At 49.0% G+C, this 16182-nt stretch overlaps 8 protein-coding genes and 1 non-coding gene across 9 annotated transcripts; 4 read left to right on the top strand and 5 right to left on the bottom strand.

Annotated features, from left to right (window-relative positions):
• Window positions 1-187: 187 nt before the first annotated feature.
• An11g08860 (uncharacterized protein) lies at window positions 188-793 on the top strand (the record flags this gene model as incomplete). Its single annotated transcript, XM_001394809.1, has 3 exons — window positions 188-288; window positions 346-633; window positions 697-793. The coding sequence occupies 3 exons, from the start codon at window positions 188-190 to the stop codon at window positions 791-793; spliced, it is 486 nt and encodes a 161-aa protein (XP_001394846.1).
• Window positions 794-1451: 658 nt separating this feature from the next.
• An11g08850 (uncharacterized protein) lies at window positions 1452-2603 on the bottom strand (the record flags this gene model as incomplete). Its single annotated transcript, XM_059750480.1, has 3 exons — window positions 1452-1651; window positions 1725-2319; window positions 2382-2603. The coding sequence occupies 3 exons, from the start codon at window positions 2601-2603 to the stop codon at window positions 1452-1454; spliced, it is 1017 nt and encodes a 338-aa protein (XP_059606372.1).
• Window positions 2604-3541: 938 nt separating this feature from the next.
• Window positions 3542-4295, bottom strand: An11g08840 (uncharacterized protein; the record flags this gene model as incomplete). The annotated part of the gene is made up of 3 exons (XM_001394807.3): window positions 3542-3992; window positions 4047-4248; window positions 4289-4295. 3 exons carry the CDS (start codon window positions 4293-4295, stop codon window positions 3542-3544), a joined length of 660 nt encoding a protein of 219 aa, XP_001394844.3.
• A 561-nt stretch (window positions 4296-4856) lies between these two features.
• An11g08830 (uncharacterized protein) lies at window positions 4857-6886 on the top strand (the record flags this gene model as incomplete). Its single annotated transcript, XM_059750477.1, has 4 exons — window positions 4857-4868; window positions 4913-6153; window positions 6241-6497; window positions 6567-6886. The coding sequence occupies 4 exons, from the start codon at window positions 4857-4859 to the stop codon at window positions 6884-6886; spliced, it is 1830 nt and encodes a 609-aa protein (XP_059606371.1).
• A 215-nt stretch (window positions 6887-7101) lies between these two features.
• Window positions 7102-9214, bottom strand: An11g08820 (uncharacterized protein; the record flags this gene model as incomplete). Its single annotated transcript, XM_001394805.3, has 7 exons — window positions 7102-7146; window positions 7233-7427; window positions 7491-7801; window positions 7860-8019; window positions 8089-8779; window positions 8851-9044; window positions 9173-9214. 7 exons carry the CDS (start codon window positions 9212-9214, stop codon window positions 7102-7104), a joined length of 1638 nt encoding a protein of 545 aa, XP_001394842.3.
• Window positions 9215-9748: 534 nt separating this feature from the next.
• An11g08810 (uncharacterized protein) lies at window positions 9749-11577 on the bottom strand (the record flags this gene model as incomplete). The annotated part of the gene is made up of 5 exons (XM_059750476.1): window positions 9749-10173; window positions 10306-10905; window positions 10964-11032; window positions 11079-11324; window positions 11358-11577. The coding sequence occupies 5 exons, from the start codon at window positions 11575-11577 to the stop codon at window positions 9749-9751; spliced, it is 1560 nt and encodes a 519-aa protein (XP_059606370.1).
• A 780-nt stretch (window positions 11578-12357) lies between these two features.
• Window positions 12358-12430, top strand: tRNA-Lys (CTT). Its single transcript has one exon. It is a non-coding gene; the product is annotated as a tRNA-Lys (tRNA).
• A 630-nt stretch (window positions 12431-13060) lies between these two features.
• Window positions 13061-13795, bottom strand: An11g08790 (uncharacterized protein; the record flags this gene model as incomplete). Its single annotated transcript, XM_001394803.1, has 1 exon — window positions 13061-13795. One exon carries the CDS (start codon window positions 13793-13795, stop codon window positions 13061-13063), a length of 735 nt encoding a protein of 244 aa, XP_001394840.1.
• Window positions 13796-14960: 1165 nt separating this feature from the next.
• Window positions 14961-15778, top strand: An11g08780 (uncharacterized protein; the record flags this gene model as incomplete). The annotated part of the gene is made up of 2 exons (XM_059750475.1): window positions 14961-15184; window positions 15262-15778. 2 exons carry the CDS (start codon window positions 14961-14963, stop codon window positions 15776-15778), a joined length of 741 nt encoding a protein of 246 aa, XP_059606369.1.
• Window positions 15779-16182: the final 404 nt, after the last annotated feature.

Raw genomic sequence — 16182 nt, 5'->3', positions numbered from 1 at the left:
GGTTCGTAGAAGAGGGTCGATTTGGGGTGGCTGATACTCGCCGGATAAACTCGCATGCGTCATCCCTACGCCATTCCCTGCACCCCACGGATCGCTATATCAGCTATCGACTTCCGCCCTCATAAATTCCAGCTTCATAGCCCCAACAATATACTAATAGCTCAGCACCAATTTAAAAAAATACAACATGTCTCGTCGCACCACCATTCCTGAGCAGCCGCCCCGACCGTCCTCACTAGGGAGCTGCATCATCTACGGCTGCGGAGCAGGACTGCTCGGCGTCGCCGCGTAAGTCCGATAACCACCTCATCATGAATAACGACTAATCGCCTCACCACTTTACAGAATGACCGTCGGAGAGAAAATCGAGCAATATTTCACTGGTCGGCCAAATTCATATGTACCTGGTCACACCCTAGAGCGCCTTCTCAGACTTCCCGTCAGGCCGGATTCCGAGCGTTTCGGATTGAACATGGCGATGCACTATGGACAGGGAGCAGCTGCGGCAATCATTAGAGCGCTTATGAGCGCATATGGCGTTCGCGGGCCATTTGCAGATTTTATGTTTATTTCTATACGGCTGATGATTGATCAAACCTTGGAGAATGTGACTGGTGTTGGGGCACTTCCATGGTGAGTTGTATTTGACACCTTATACAAAGGACTTCATTAGAGCAAGACACTAACTAGCTACAGGACCTGGCCTGTTAATGAGCAAGTCATTGATATTATTCACAAAGGCGTCTTTGCGTTCGTGACGGGATACTTTACGGATAAGTGGCTACAAGGTTGACGGAGTATGCGGGTTCGACGATTGGGTGGTGTTTTGCAAGACAGCGATTCTTGAGGATGTACGCAGACCAGATGGAATCTGTAACTTCCAGCTACTAATACCGACCGATGAGTGGTGAAGAGCCCGGGTTGTAGTGGATGAGAGACCGAATTAGCAGCCTAAGGCGCGAACGACCTTGCTCTCCGAGGAACGCAATATCGTCGATGTCTCGCCGTCGATACGTTCCGAAAGCTCAGACATTGTGTACCCTTCGGAGTACCTCACCCACTCGGTTGTCTGGGAAGATATATTTTGTTGACCTTTTTTGCAAAAGTGGAATCAAACGGGACGTGTACTGATTAGTATTTCAGTAGCTGCTCGTTCCATGAGCTGTCATTGTTACTGTCTTCCACCAAAGCAGTCGTCTTCTCCCCGCACTCTTAAAATAAATTACAATACAAAGATCAATTATATGTTACGCAATCGATGATTTAGTACTATGTACTGATATTCCGCATTTCGACATCCAATTGTGTGTCATCATCCCTGACAAGAACAAAATAGATATCCAATCTCATGGCCACTCAGGTTCGCCAAATCGGTTAATGGGACCAAAGGCCTGATATAAGGGATCTAACCACCTATCCACAATCCAGAGGTATCCATTGGCTGCCTTCACTTATGTGACAAGACCTGCGTTCATGATAAAGATGGCACTCTTCTCTTGGGTGACGGTGATATTCAGCCCTGTGACGTCACTGGCTACTGTGACAGGACGGGTGAAATTCAGATCAGCAAAGGTCTCGCCATCACTGTCAAGCCAGCCATATTGCCACATTAGAGTGTTGAACGGGCTTTTGTATGGCGCAACGAGGGTGTCTGTTCGAGATGAACATGGGTCAATAATCACCATGGCTCATAATATACAGCAACTATGGAAGGGGAGACTCACGAAATATGGGAAGGATCGTAGGCATCAGGTCATAAGCCTCATTTTGTGGAGCAACGAAGAACTGCATACTCCCCGTCTGTTTCGACAAACGTCGCAATGTATCCGGGGAATTCTCAGTAAGGATCTTCGAAGAATTCACAAGGCGCGAGTCAATCTTCAGTAACTCTCCGATGGTCAAGTTTGTTGTCTCACTGGTTGGCGCCAATGTCCGATTGCTGGGTCCACCGCCATAAATCAGGAAAGGGTCAATGACCTGATCGATTGCATGGATCAAGCCATTGTCTGCAACAATATTCGCCGTCACGATAGCAGCTTGATCATCAATCTGGACGGTACCGTTTGAGGAAATGACAGAGTCAATGTAGTATCCCTGCACCGTTTTGGTCAAAACACCGTTGTGGTATTGCTCGGTAGTATTGGACAGCTGGAGTGAAGTAGAGATTCCTCCTGCGCCTTCGCTTTCAGACAACTTGACAAGCTCGGATGCCGTAAGACGAGCCTCGATGATGTGCGTGCGCAGAAGTGCCTCGGTTAAAGGGTAGGCTTGTTGAGTCATGAGAGTTGTGAAGATGGCGTCGGGAATCTTGGCCCATGCCTATGCGTTTGATTGGTTAAATGTCTGTCTGCGATAATTTGACAGGATGGATGAAAGCTTACATCATTAGTGGGCGCAAGGAAAGTGTAGTTACGTTTGTCTTCGTCGTAGTTGTAGCGCTTGAGGAATAGTGGATTGATCTCCACGATGCCGCCGGTCAGGTTGTACACCTCGGCGTAGGTAGATAAATCAGGTATTTGCAGGAGAGTATCCATGAGGGGAGAGGCTGCAACCGATTGAATAACAAGGGCAGCTAGTGCTGCGACGGTCAAAAGAATAGCCATGGTGCCTCTGTCGTGGACAGTGTAACGTGGCCAGGAAGAGTACTCAGATGGTCTTGTTTCATCCAACCGATACTGGAAAGTGCTTGCCTCTTATATTCATGGGTTTTCATCGGAATCATATACCACCAAGTCAGCTTATTGCTAGAAAGGCTACAGTCCATATAATACTGCTTACCGCAGAGGCGCCTGATACCATCCGGACTATCCGTTGAACATGAAAAGCTTAGGCTGCCAAGGGCAAAGCTTGTCTCTTGGTGACGGACAGCAATCCTCGTGCTCATACTGCGGGGTCGCCATCCAACACGGTTGGACAAACCGAGTTGCACTATCTGAATTGGTACTGACCTCCGCGCACACGCTGATTTCGAGACCGGGAGGCGTAGCAAACAATCTGTCGTCAATGGCACTTATTGGGTAATCTTAGGTTTGCTTCCACACCCACATAGTCCAGCCAATATACGGCGCCCATCCATATGACCATGCCTTTGGCACGTGTGATAAGCCACGTTGCATTAGTTGAAGCTAGCCTCGTCGCCTTGCATGAACACGCAAGCTAAAGGTTGACAGTATTATTGCTTGTTAGTGTGGCCGTGAAGCTCTTGATCGCCCTTTCCACCAATCGGCTTCGTTGGGACTCGGTACTTTTAACAGCGCTACTGCATGATGCGAGACATCTCAGGTCGGCGAGTCGAGGAGAAGAACCAGTAGCGAATCGGAATATAGGGATGAATACCGTATGTGATTACTGTGATTAGCATGTCAATCTCAGGAGCGGAGACCCCGCTTCAGACGTGCATGTCACTTGGGATATGTTATATGTTTAAGTTACGCTCCCTTGACATTTTCATGGAACATCAAACATAGATTTCTCAACGGGTAGTGTAAACAAAATTGATGGCTAAATCGGCGTTGTGGGAACAATTGTCGAGGAACATCAATCACCTTCGATACCACATCCGCGTAATCCGGGTCCTTTTTATCTTCTTCTGTAATTGGAATACCCCATAGAGAGTTGCTTCCGCCGTAGGAGGACAGCCAGGTATATAAACGTCCACGGGGACAATGCGATCCACACCCCGAACGATACTATAACTATAATGGTAGTACCCTCCACCATTAGCACAGCTGCCCATGCTGATGACCCATCTAGGCTCAGGCATCTGATCATAGCACTGCCTCAGGGCCGGAGCCATCTTATTCGTCACCGTTCCCGCCACAATCATCACATCGGACTGTCGAGGAGAGGCTCGAAAGATGATACCCAGACGATCTTGGTCGTATCGTGGCATGGACACGTGCATCATTTCAATGGCACAGCACGCTAGACCAAAACTGAGAGGCCACAGTGAGCCCTGACGGGCCCAGTTGACTATTTGATCAAAGGTAGTACTTGGGAAGTCAGCGTACTGTTCTTTGAGGTGACAAGCAAGTTGACTTCCTTACAGAACATGTTCGGCCATGTTCATCGGTCGTCTCTCAGCCGAAAGAGCTGTAGAAGGTGGTGGAGCGCTCCCCTGATCTTGCTGCGAAGTGGCAGCCGCCTTAAGATTTCCCGAAGACAATGCGCGGCGAGAGAAAATGTGAAATCCAGAAGGTGTCACGAAAGTCGAGCCCAAATGCGATCGGAGGCATTGGGATAAAACCCCTGTTGAGTCAGTAAGTCTCCCAAACTGTGATAGTCACACCCACCATTCCTGATCCTGAGAGATGAGCCAGATCTCAATATATGTCCCATAATGTCTTGAAAAGTTGCTACTGGTGAGGTCTCGAACGTAATGGTCTTGGTACCTGAAGCCCCCTGGGGGTTATACTTTGATGTGGATCATTTCCCGACTAGCATGTGGGATTTCCCGACTACTCGGGACAGTGGAACAAGCAAGTCAACGTATCTCCACTGTTATTGTGCCCGTAACCACACCAATTCCCCTAAAGACGGGCAAGAATCGACGCGATTTTGATTGCCCCGAGTCGGCTCGGATAACGGCGTGGTTGAGGCACATCAAAATTGGATGTAATGATATGGCTCCAACCGGCCATTTGCCACCGTCCCCACATTCGCTGGAAAGCTTCCCGAACTTCCCCCCAAAAATTCCACTTCGCTAGACTCATGCATTTACTCAAAAATCACTTGAACGATGTCACCAGTGCCACATCAAAGACCGTTGAGTACGCGGACTACATTGGGAAGGTCCTCCTCTGTGAAGTGTGCCATATGCCAGAAAGTATTCTCCACTCAAAGCCACCTGCGACGACATGAAGCAAGCCGTAAGCGACGCCCGCCCTGCACTCATCCTGGTATCTGATTTTAGCAAGACGGACCTTCGGAAAAACTAGCCTGTCCATTTTGTGCCGGTGCCTATCGGAGAAGGTATTCCCGTCCCCTGGTTCATTCGTGGCTGGGTAGTTCTAACTTATTTCTAACCTCCAGGGACGTTCTCCGTCGCCATCTTCAAAAATGCGGGCAAAAAGGAGATTATCAACCTCCAACTCAACGGAAACCAGGGAGGAAGCGCAAGTCTTGCAATACGTGCGCTACTGCGCGAGTATTTTGCGATGGAGAGCTACCTTGCGAGACCTGCTTACACAAGGGTCTAGATTGCTCGTTCAGCCGCATGCACGAGCAGTCACCCAGGTCTTCTCAACCTAGCCAAAACCCAACTCCTCAATTGGCGAAAGATATCGATCCGTCAACAGAAGCCGATCCAAGTCACCGCCCCGTAAAGCTATCAATACCGTTTCTTCTGCACTATACAAATGTGGAGAACGAATCGAAATACGAAGGCCTCCGTCTCCTATCACAATGTACCGGTGCAGATCCGAGAGTCGGTTGTTGTGCTGTGAACCATCAACAGAACAATTCGAACTTCCTCACGGACTCTTGGGAAAGGTTGTTTCATTCTTTCATATGTACTGCTAATCTGGACCCGCCTTGCGACTTGCAAACGAGTGCTACCTACCCGTTTGACCCCGCAGATCTTGAGAGCACTTCCGCCGAGCTCTTAGGAATCCTTGCCAGCTGCGAGCAACAAGATGCATTGAGTCAGGACATCCTGGACATCAATAAGGCCAGACAAATATTTACTCCCCTCAATATCGCCAAATATACCGAAGCATTCCTGGAGAATGCATTCCACACCCACTACCTCAACCCAGCAGCATTCAACCTGAACAAAGCCTCAAAGCTTCTTGTTCTCACAATGGTGCTATTGGGGGCCGTTTATAGTAACCCTTATTATTCGGATGATTTGGCAGCACATTCAAATGCCACCGAACACCTGGTCTTCGAAGGACCAGCTTTCAAAGATTTGTTACTTGGGAAGGGTGACTCCCTAAATTCCCGCGGGACGCTAGAGACTCTCCAAGCCGCAATGCTTGTCATCATCTTGCAGTCCTACAAAGAGAGCCCTGATAGTATGCGACGGATTCGATTGCAACGCATGCCGACTATATTCACTGTCATTCGTATGCTTGAGTTGAATAAGATTGTGAATGACTGCCTTCCTGGTGCTTCAGATTGGGACACGTACCTTCTGCGGGAGGGCCTTGTCAGGTGGGCATAACTCAGCTCCGAAACTCCATGATTCCTTCCACTGATAATGTATAACAGAGTTGTTGCAGGTATATACCTGCTGGACAGTTATTGCGTCATCTTCTTCCGGTATCCGACTTGTCTTAGACTCGATGAGATAGCTTTCGAAATACCGCAACGGGATGACTTATTCCATGCTCAAAGCGCCACTGAATGGGAGCAACTATTTTTGAAGGATCAGCAGCCCCATGAACCCCTACGATTGCGAAATGCGCTCCGCGACTTTATGAGACCTGAGGGGCGCTCTCCCCAACAGGATAACTACTTTCCCAATACTATCTTCGGGTCATTTCTTGTTCTCTCAGGTAAGGCTGCTCGACACAATTTGTCATTTCCCGTAATCGATCAATAAAATCTAACTGAAATGTTTCCAGCTATACAATGCATTCTGTTCGATCTATTAGCCCTACACACATTTATGGATGACACTCGCGTATTTGAACCCGTGGACCGTGCCTTGGATCGGTGGAAAATCCACTGGGATTCATTGTGCCAAGGTATCGAACCAGGTACTGCCAAACGAGCCGGTTTTATCATCCATGCCGCCGAATTCTGGTGTGTTGCCAAGGCTCTTGTTAAGCATCCATCGGCTGCGTGGCCTGAGGACAGCAAGGATACGCTGGACACGACACAAAGTTTTCGTCGTCTGGTGGACAGGTTGATGGCTGATAGTGATAGTGCAAATTTGGTTTAGCTGGGTCAGGGCGGCTCTAGCACCCTCTCACTGTTCCCATACATACGCCTACCATACCTCATGCGGATCGACATTCCAGAAAGTGGGAGGCAAAAGGCTTTTTTTGTTTCTCCCCTATCTTCTTTTTGGGTTGGGGGGTGGGAGCTGTGCTAGATCCCGATAATGTCGCGATTTTGACTCGCATCGTCTTGCGTGGTTACATATACATTTCTTTATCATTTCGAAGCCAAATCGGAAGGTTGGTCAAGACAGCTCTGAGCCTGTATCAATTCCTCCAACAAAACATTTAATCAAAAGTCTCGACAGTCCCTTCGCGAGAACTGTTCTTCTGCATACGATAGCGCACAACCCGCGACCCGTCCGTCAAGTCTTTCGTCACTGGACGAAGGCTGTAGCCGAACACCCACGGCAATAGAACGAACCGTAAAAGGTAGTATATCACACCGAGCCCGAGGATCCCTAATGCTACTACAGGACTCAGCCAATAAGGGATGCTAGATGTGCTCGAATTAGGCGGAACGAACGGCATAACTAATAGGAACTGTAGATCCCAATTTCGTTAGCACGATGATACATCAAAACGAGAATACTGAGGTAAACATACAACATTGGCCGCCAGGTAAAACACAATGACCGGCCATAGCGCGCTGTAGGACGACGACCACCCCTCGGACGGCGTGAATCGCATCTTCACCAGACCCACCGTAATGGCTGTCAACATCACGCACATCGGATAGGATGAAAGTCCAACGACGAATGAAAAAGCATCTCCTGCGGGTGGAGCGCAGATAAATAGAATCGTGACGCAGAGATGCACGAACAGTGCTGCGATCGGGGTCTTGAATGGCCGGTTCTGCATCATGATGTTGGGAAACGGGGTGATACCGTCTTTCGCGAGTTCTTGAAGCAAACGCGCTGATTCGGAGATCCTTAGTTCAACCGGAATATAAAGCTAACATGAGGCTTGACTTACGGACGACAAACGCAACTCCCAACAAATGGCCGATGGCAGACAGAGCAACGAGAGCAGGAAGGGCTCGCGTTGCGGCTGTCTCGCCGAACACGTTGCGGAATAGGCTGGCGGCAATTGTGACATTGGCTGATCGGAATTCTTCCTTGGAGACACCAGCAAACTGTGAATGGGAAAAATGAATAAGCCACTATATCCCAAGAACAACTCGACGTGGGGGGAGAGGACTCACGTAGGCTACATTAGCAAGAACGTACAACACCGTGATGATCCCCATGGCGGAGGGGAGAGCAATGCGCAGGGTGTGTTCGGGGTTTTTAACCTCGGAGAGGACCGCATTTACATTATCATACCCCTGATACGAGAATATCGCATCCAGGAGAGCCGTCCCGATTTCATATCCATTGTTCGAGGTGCCCTCAAAGGATGTCTTCACGTCGAAGTTGTGAGGGTTAGGGATGCGTCGATGGCCAGCCAGAGCGGCAAAACCCGTACACACGATGAACAGTAAAGTGAAGAGCTTGACCATACTCAGCAGATCCTGCATTGCGCGCCCGATCCGGGGAGCGCAGGTGTGGACGCCGACGGCAAATGACACGGCCGCAATGGCTAGCCCTCGTTCCTTCCAGGTCGTAGAGTCTACCCCAGCAGCGGACAGCAAATATTCCGATGCGGTGATTGCGTTGCTGGCAGAGACCTGCAGAAACAAGCAGAAGAAGAGGTAAATGCAGGTCTGCATCTGCTTTGGGGAGAAGCATCGCTCCAGATATACCTTGATGCCTCCCGATCGAGGCATCCCGCTGCCGAATTCCAGCATCACCAGGGCACCGCAGGCGGAGATGATTCCGGCCACTACCCAGAGGATCAGCGACAAGCCCACACTACCAGAGAGTTTAAAGATAGTGGATGGTGTAGAGAAGATTCTACTCGCTGTTAGCGACTCTCAAGATCTGGATAGTAATGGCGGAGTGGGTGGAAATATCAATGGACCTACCCAGCGCCAACTATCTTATTGACAACCAGAGAGATGGCTCCCAGCGCTCCAATCTTGCGATCCTGAAGCACATGGTTTTCATTGACAGAGAGTCTCTCCCCGGCCTTGAGGCTGTCATCGCGAGAGCGAGACGCATCCGTCTCGATCGTCACCTGGGAAATCGTGTCACGGCCCATGTCGATGGCAAATCTAACCTTTCAAGCCATAAGTCTTCGCCGAAGACGAAACGGCTTATATACCGGTGAATTCGTGGAAGGCTTGCGGCTTCAGTCCGAAATCTCTCATGTTGCCAAGGTGGCTAGCTACTAGTGGATGAGTTCACCTGCAAGCGTGATGGCGTTATTCCCACCACCCCACCACCCATTCGTAGATTTATTAGCATGCACCTCCCACAACCACCCACCTTTCATACGATCATGCTTATTCCCATTACCCTTTAGGCCCACTTCTTCGATGGAGACACCAGTGACGTGCCCGCAGTGAATAATGCCGTGACTGCCACAGGATTCTGTACGGGCCTCGAAGCTGTTACATCTACATGGCCCAAGGAAGTGGGGTGGTTTGACGAGCCTGTACTCCTACAATTCTTATGATACACCCTTCTCGGGGAGCGTTAAATACTACCAGCAGAAGAAAACACAGCGGCATGTTGATATTCCGATCGCACATAAGATATTGGTCCACGAAGTGTTGCAGGATGCGGTGTCTGCCATCATGCGCGAAGTTCATCCACGGTAATTGGCCGTGAAGGTGATCTTCGGGGCACGGGGCTCATGAGGGGTAAGAAGACGAGTCCAAGAGGGCGCATGAGCACGGCTTTGAGCAGGAGTATTTATTGTCGAGAAGCGCGATACGCACAAAGTCAACATGAACATTCAGGTGCGATAGCTCACTACAATTACAGGCGAATCTGCTCCTCGCCCTTCCTCCTTCTAACCGCAATCACCCCATTCGGATCCGCCGCCAGCATCGTCCCAAACACTACCTTCTCGGGCTTTTTCCCGACAACTCTGAACTCATATTTCATCAGAATATGGCACAAAGCTAATTTAATCTCGTTTGCCGCAAAGAATCTTCCCGGACATGCGTGTCGCCCTAGCCCGAAGCCCAGGTGATTCGGGGATGAGTTGGCAAAGGCTGCGGTATGCTCGTAGCCAGGCTCGTTTCTGAGCTTGAGAAATCGGTCGGGGACAAAGGTTTCAGGGTCAGGGTAGTATTTCTCGTCCCATTGTCGGAGGCAGGGAACAATGATCTTGCAGTCTTTCGGGATAATGGTGCCGTCAGATAAGGTGACGGGTGCTTCGGCCATGCGGCGCATGGAGACTTGGTGGTGGGTATGTTAGCTTAGAGGTAAACCTACCGGTGAATCATGAAAGGATCAACGGCAGAAAGAGGTAGCAGATCTACGCTTCATTGTTGGGGGGTGAGGAGAAAAAAAAGAAAGGGATGTCATACCGCTACTAATAGGCTTCAAGCGCTGACTCTCCCTCAACATACTATCCATCAACCGCAGCTTCGCCAACGAGGACCTTTCCCAACCATTCTTGAAGACAGATCTGATCTCCTCTCGCAGTGCTTCAATCAGCTCTTGCCGCCCGTCTAAATCGTATAATACCTGAGTGAGCATATCGGAGCTTGTATGCACGGCCGCACTCGAAAGCAACAACTGCGCAGACACAGGATTATACTGTCTCCCATTCGCAACCTCCTCCAACCACTCTATTGTATCTTCATGGCGTTCTGGATCTCGACCTTCTTGTTTTGCGATGGCTTTGGCTTTTCGACGTTCTTCTATGACGGGCTCGATGATGCTTCGAGCCTCTCGTATGTCGGCACGAAGCCTTCGACAAGATGGCTGGAACCTGGATGCCAAGGGGCGGAGAAAGCGAGGATAGATGCGCAGCTCAAAGGTTGCTTGAAATAGGTCGATTGAGTAGTCGACAGAAATTCGTAGCCATTTGGGGTTGTGGCAGATCTTGTCACCTAGGAAGACTCGCGAGCTGAGTTGAGCGATGATTTTGAGCATGGATCTACTCAGGGGAATTTCATGCCATTCTAATAGACGTCAGTTTCATCACCACATACAGATGCCAGTGAACGTGAATAATGATACCGGGATTATCAGTCCAATGTTCTTGCAGTGCGACGGTTGCCTCCTGAGACAATATCTCATTCAGATCCTCTGTTATGGTCAGTCGCTGATCGGCACAGAATCTGAAGAAGCTCACCCAAGTTTCGGGTCAACTTTGTCTTCAAAGTAGTCTGGAAAATTTCATCATCTTCCAGAGCTTGCATCTGTTGCTCGAACCCAGGAACATTGACGTGCATGTCCTCTATCAGGGTCTTGCGGAGGCTCAGGATTTTTGAGTTGCGAATTTCATCGGCGTATTTGGGATCTAGGACCATCATGACCCCATTTTCGGTGACGATGTTGAATACACTTGCCTTGATGGGGTCAATTACCCTATTAGTTGCTGCAAATTGGGAAAGGCGTACCTTTTTCAAACCGGCTTTGAGCAGTTCTTGCGCGTTTGTGATGAACCGTTTCTTGGCCAGCAAGTCGACGAATTCGAACCGTCTCTTTGCATTGATCAGGGGCAGTCCGTTCTGTGAGGCGGGTGTATCTTTCCATCGGAGGAGAAATATGAGTACAAGCGAAAGCAGAATGATCGACGTGCCTAGGCTAAGAGGGTTGCCATGCTCTTTGACGTCGACTTTGAGTTCCATGGCGGGCGCGATTTGCAATAAGTCAACCAGTTGTGCTACATCAAAGGTGGGCGGGCACTAGAAGTTCAATTTATAATCGCTGCAATCCGAGTGAGCGCGGATTTAAAGTCGGTCTGGTATAATCTCGATTATCGATAGATGTGATGTTTGCCATGTATATTCCGGCTACAGCTTCCCAATTATGTTTGCCTCGTGGCCCAAACATATCCCGTCATAAATGTCTCACATCCCGGTGTCGCCTCGAATAGTTTGATAAGAAGATATTATGCGTGCATTAATCGAGCTCGGGGCGATTTATCGGCGTCTCTTCGACCATACTCGTGGCCTGTGTGCATGATGTGGAATCAAACATGCAGGAAGCTAATGATAAAAGGCATGGCACATGAAGCGCCACCTTCCAGCTGAGTTTCTACCAAGGAGACTCTCACCAATTAAAAAAGGATAATCGAGGTATATCCCCGGTCCGAATGAAAACAACTATGTTCTCTACAGTCCATGTCGGGATGGGCGTATGCAGGTAGAGTCATCCTCATGCGGACGTTCCCGGTTTACAACGAGAGCTGAAAGAAACGGAGGTTAGGCAGAAGTTCGATATTTCATTCCTAAATGATACTGATGACGCTTATGTATAGCAAAGCAGCATGTATTCATCGGATTTGGGGGCGTGAACCGGCGGGGCCCTTGCCAGCGCCAACTTTCCGCCAAACGATGAAATCTCAAACCCAAGTGCTTTTGGTAAGGAATATATACCCTTATAAATCAACTCCTCTCACCGAACTAGCCCGGCTAGCTCAATCGGTAGAGCGTGAGACTCTTAATCTCAAGGCTGCGGGTTCGAGCCCCGCGTTGGGCTTTCTTTTTTGCTAATCTTCGGCCCGCTCGCTAAGGAAAATCAAAATCCAAGCAAGCTAACACACAAAAACTTTTTTTAAATACCGTTTGTTCGCCTGTTCTCCTCGATGGGCTTACAACAGCATTTTACTTTTTTTTGTCTCTGCAAGGAAGCAAACAAGGGCTGCTGATTAGGATCTCAAAGACAGCTTTCGAACAGATAAAATGCAACCTGGTTCGAGTCAATTAGGTTGTGTTATGTTCCCTGCCAGTACATTATATATTTAACCAGTAGTTTACTATTCTCACCTAGACACAGTAGTTTTTGACAAGTTTCAATCAACCATACTATCCTTCACCGTGGTCGTTCCATGGTACAACTAGTAGTTATAGTATTTGCTACGATCAAAACTACGCATAAACCCATAGAACCACTTCTGGTGGAATTATTAGAAATGCTACTGAGCGGACGGGCCGCCATGTCCACTACTAAATTTGACTCTGTAGGCAGTCACCCGAGATGAGCATTAATCTGTGTTATTCGACATCGTTACAGTAAAAAGAAAAAAAAACTTCAAGCGGGTCCATACTATTGCGGAGTATCAGTCTGTTTCGACGCAACTGCATACTCATTACCCCTATCTTTCAGACCTCATGACCCCACCGCCTCCTGAATAATCTGCAACAAGGTCTCACTACCTCTCTCCGCCTCCCCATCATCACCCGTTGGAAGCCTCTGCGAAGCGAAGGCCAGAAACACTGCCTCCCAGTGGCCGTCAGAGAACCTGAACAGCAATCCGCCATCCGAGTAAATCCCGTTGTCATACTTGGGAAGACTGCCCTGGTTCATATGGATGTTATGAATACCAGATCCAAACGACGCGCCAAAGATATAGGCGGTCGCGTCACCATCAGCGATCGCAGCCTGGAGAATGGGCTCCAGCTTATCCAAGATGTCATTGTCAGGTCCTGCGATATCATATTTCAGGACTTCGCCTGCAAGAATGTTCACGAGGCCTTTTGTGCGGTAAAAGTCAAGCCCCTCCAAATCGGGGTCACTCGGTGTAAGATGGCTATATCGGAAATGACGGTGGGTATGGTGGCGATGCTGATTCCCATTGTTATTATTATTGGGGGGATCTTGGATCAGGTGAAAGCCCAGCTCCAGGCTGTCGAGCTTGTCGGTGACGGGATGGGTGAAATCCTTATCAACCCAGTACACCAGACGAGATTCTTTGCCGTTAGATTTGACGTTGATGGCAGCAGTTCGCTTGCCGGACGAGTCGTCTCTGAAGTAGAGGTAGATGTGTGGAGTGCGCTGGCCACGGCCCTCGGCGTAATAGTCAAATGGGCGGCAAGCCCAGACACCGTAGTGGGGGACGGGCATGATGTTCTTCTAATACTGGGGAGGAGGCTTGAATGTGTTTCAGTCAGCTGAGGTAGGTGAGTGCTATGGCGGTGATGATGCAGGTTCTGATCAGTGCGGCTTTTGCCTTCCCTGCGTCGCTATTTATCGCTACCAGTTAGCATCACTAGGAATATTATCTTTTGTTTAGAGTTGGAGTGGTAAGTACGATATACGAGTATCGCATTGGTTTCTTTCACGGACTGGCTGAATCTCGTACAATCCAGCTTCCCGCACAACTATATTGCTTGGCTCTCGTATTTCACCCATAGAGAGGTGATGGTATGTGGTGTAGACTCATCGAGACCGACCGGCCTGGCGACGATGGTTTGTGCGGGACCCGGGGACAAGATGCCGACCGTGCGAGCTGCAGCTCGGATCCGGCAGGCTGAGCGGGGCAGAGATCCACCCCGCAGAATTAAGCTTCGCGGCGCTAGTCTCGAGTTGGTACTGGATTCACCCAAGCTTGTATTGTGACGGTACCGGGGAATGTCGGTCATCTACCTGGCCTCATACAAATCGGGTGCAACATACATCGAGTGTTACCTTTGCACCATTATGTGATAGCTTTTTGCTCTATGAAAGCCTGAATTCTTGGTGAAACTGACCAACCTACTCGAAACCATCATGAAGAATGCAATATCTTGAGTCATTTACTGGGTCGCGATCCATACCAATGATAGGCTAATACACCATTGACCTCCTATCGCGACAGCCATTATACAACATCCATAGTATATGGAATAAGGTTTCTGAGAGGTATGCGGGAGCATCCTCTCCGCTGCCGTCCGTGATCCGGGAGGAACCTTCAAGACTACATCTTGGGCTAATGCGCTGTTACTACTGCTTTGTAACCATGGCATATCCCATTTCACAATGACAGGCCTCCTGGAAGAATGTAAATAAGTATATAGTGAATGAAAACTGTACACAGCATCTGTGCTCAAAGGGACGGGAACTGCATCTTCCGGCACCGGCATTCACACACCCTGCTTTAGACCATTCATTCACCACACTTCAGCTGCAGATATAAACCCCGTCGTTGATCCGGCTCTGTTATTATCACCACTCCTACACCCCGTTTCCTGCTCCCAGTTTGCAACCACCGCTTCACTAAAACAAAATCACCCCACGAGTCTCCGTCACAATGAGTCACATGCGCCCGTTCGGAATACTACCACAAAACAAGACACCTGACTACGAAGTGCGACTCCTTCTCGAACCCGCCGAGATCCTCACCCCAAGCATTCAACTTACCAATGACGTCCAATCTACCTTCAACATGCAGCCGAGCGCTACCAAGGAGAGCATAGAATTTTTCGACACCCCAACCAAGGAAATCTTCGAGGGCCGGCTGGAGCGTCAGCGCCCGTAAGGGTTCAAGGCGAAGACACAATCGAGTTTACGTACAAGCATCACTACCCAATCAGGAACAATGATATTGATAGCACCCTTACCCATGCCAACCGGCATGGTTTCAACAATGAGCCCACTGGTGACAGTAGGGAGTTCAAAGCGCAGGTTGAATGGGGCTACGCAAACAAAGTATTGTCCATGGCCAGCAAGAAGAAGCTAGATGGATTTCTAGCCGACGAACTAGACTTCCCTTCAGCAGATAGAATCCGGCAGATGCTAAGCACGGAAGCGCCAAATAAGTTCAGACATTGGAAAATTCATGACTGGGGCACTTATGCTTTGCAGCGGTCGATCATTTATGGCCCGATTCTTGTTGATCGCTACTCCGGCTCGTGGGATAATAAGCCGATCAACCTTGAAGTTTGGTACATGGTGAATCCCTCGGCTTCGAGAACTGATTACATCGTCGAGGTTTCCTGTAAGACGAACAATCGTGCCTCGGCCTTGTTTAAGCAGAGGAGACTGGTGGATGAGTTGAAGAGCAAAGGTTGGTTAGTTGACGAGGATCTAAAGAAGACGGAAGCCATATTGGATGCCTACGCGGTTTGATCTGGCAGCGGAGTAGGAGATCACCAAAGACCAACCGTTTGATGAGGTGACGGAGGAGCGAAGTGATAAATGGGAATCTTGATATTTGGTCACAAAAAAACAAGCAGAGTTTCGACCACTTCCATTGCTTTTTGGCAGTGTGGGCGTTTTGCACATTTCACTGGCATCTAGTCATTCTTTTAGTCTGTCTTCTTCTTCCTTTTCCTTTCCTTTTGCTGTTTTTATTTTTTATCTCCTTTTTCTTTTTCTTTTTCTTTTTTCTTTCTCTTTCTTTCTTTTGTTGATATTGCTCCATCCAACTACCTGAGCTTTGTCAGCCGCGAACTATCTGCGAGCCTCGGATCTGCACTGATATCCTATACCAGCTTACAGCATCACTGGCATACGACATATCTGGTCAGAAT

The sequence above is a fragment of the Aspergillus niger genome, assembly GCF_000002855.4.
Source record: "Aspergillus niger supercontig An11".
Classification (NCBI taxonomy): Eukaryota; Fungi; Ascomycota; class Eurotiomycetes; order Eurotiales; family Aspergillaceae; genus Aspergillus; species Aspergillus niger.
Note: the sequence above shows the minus strand (reverse complement) of the source record. Positions and strands in the feature narration are given on the sequence as shown.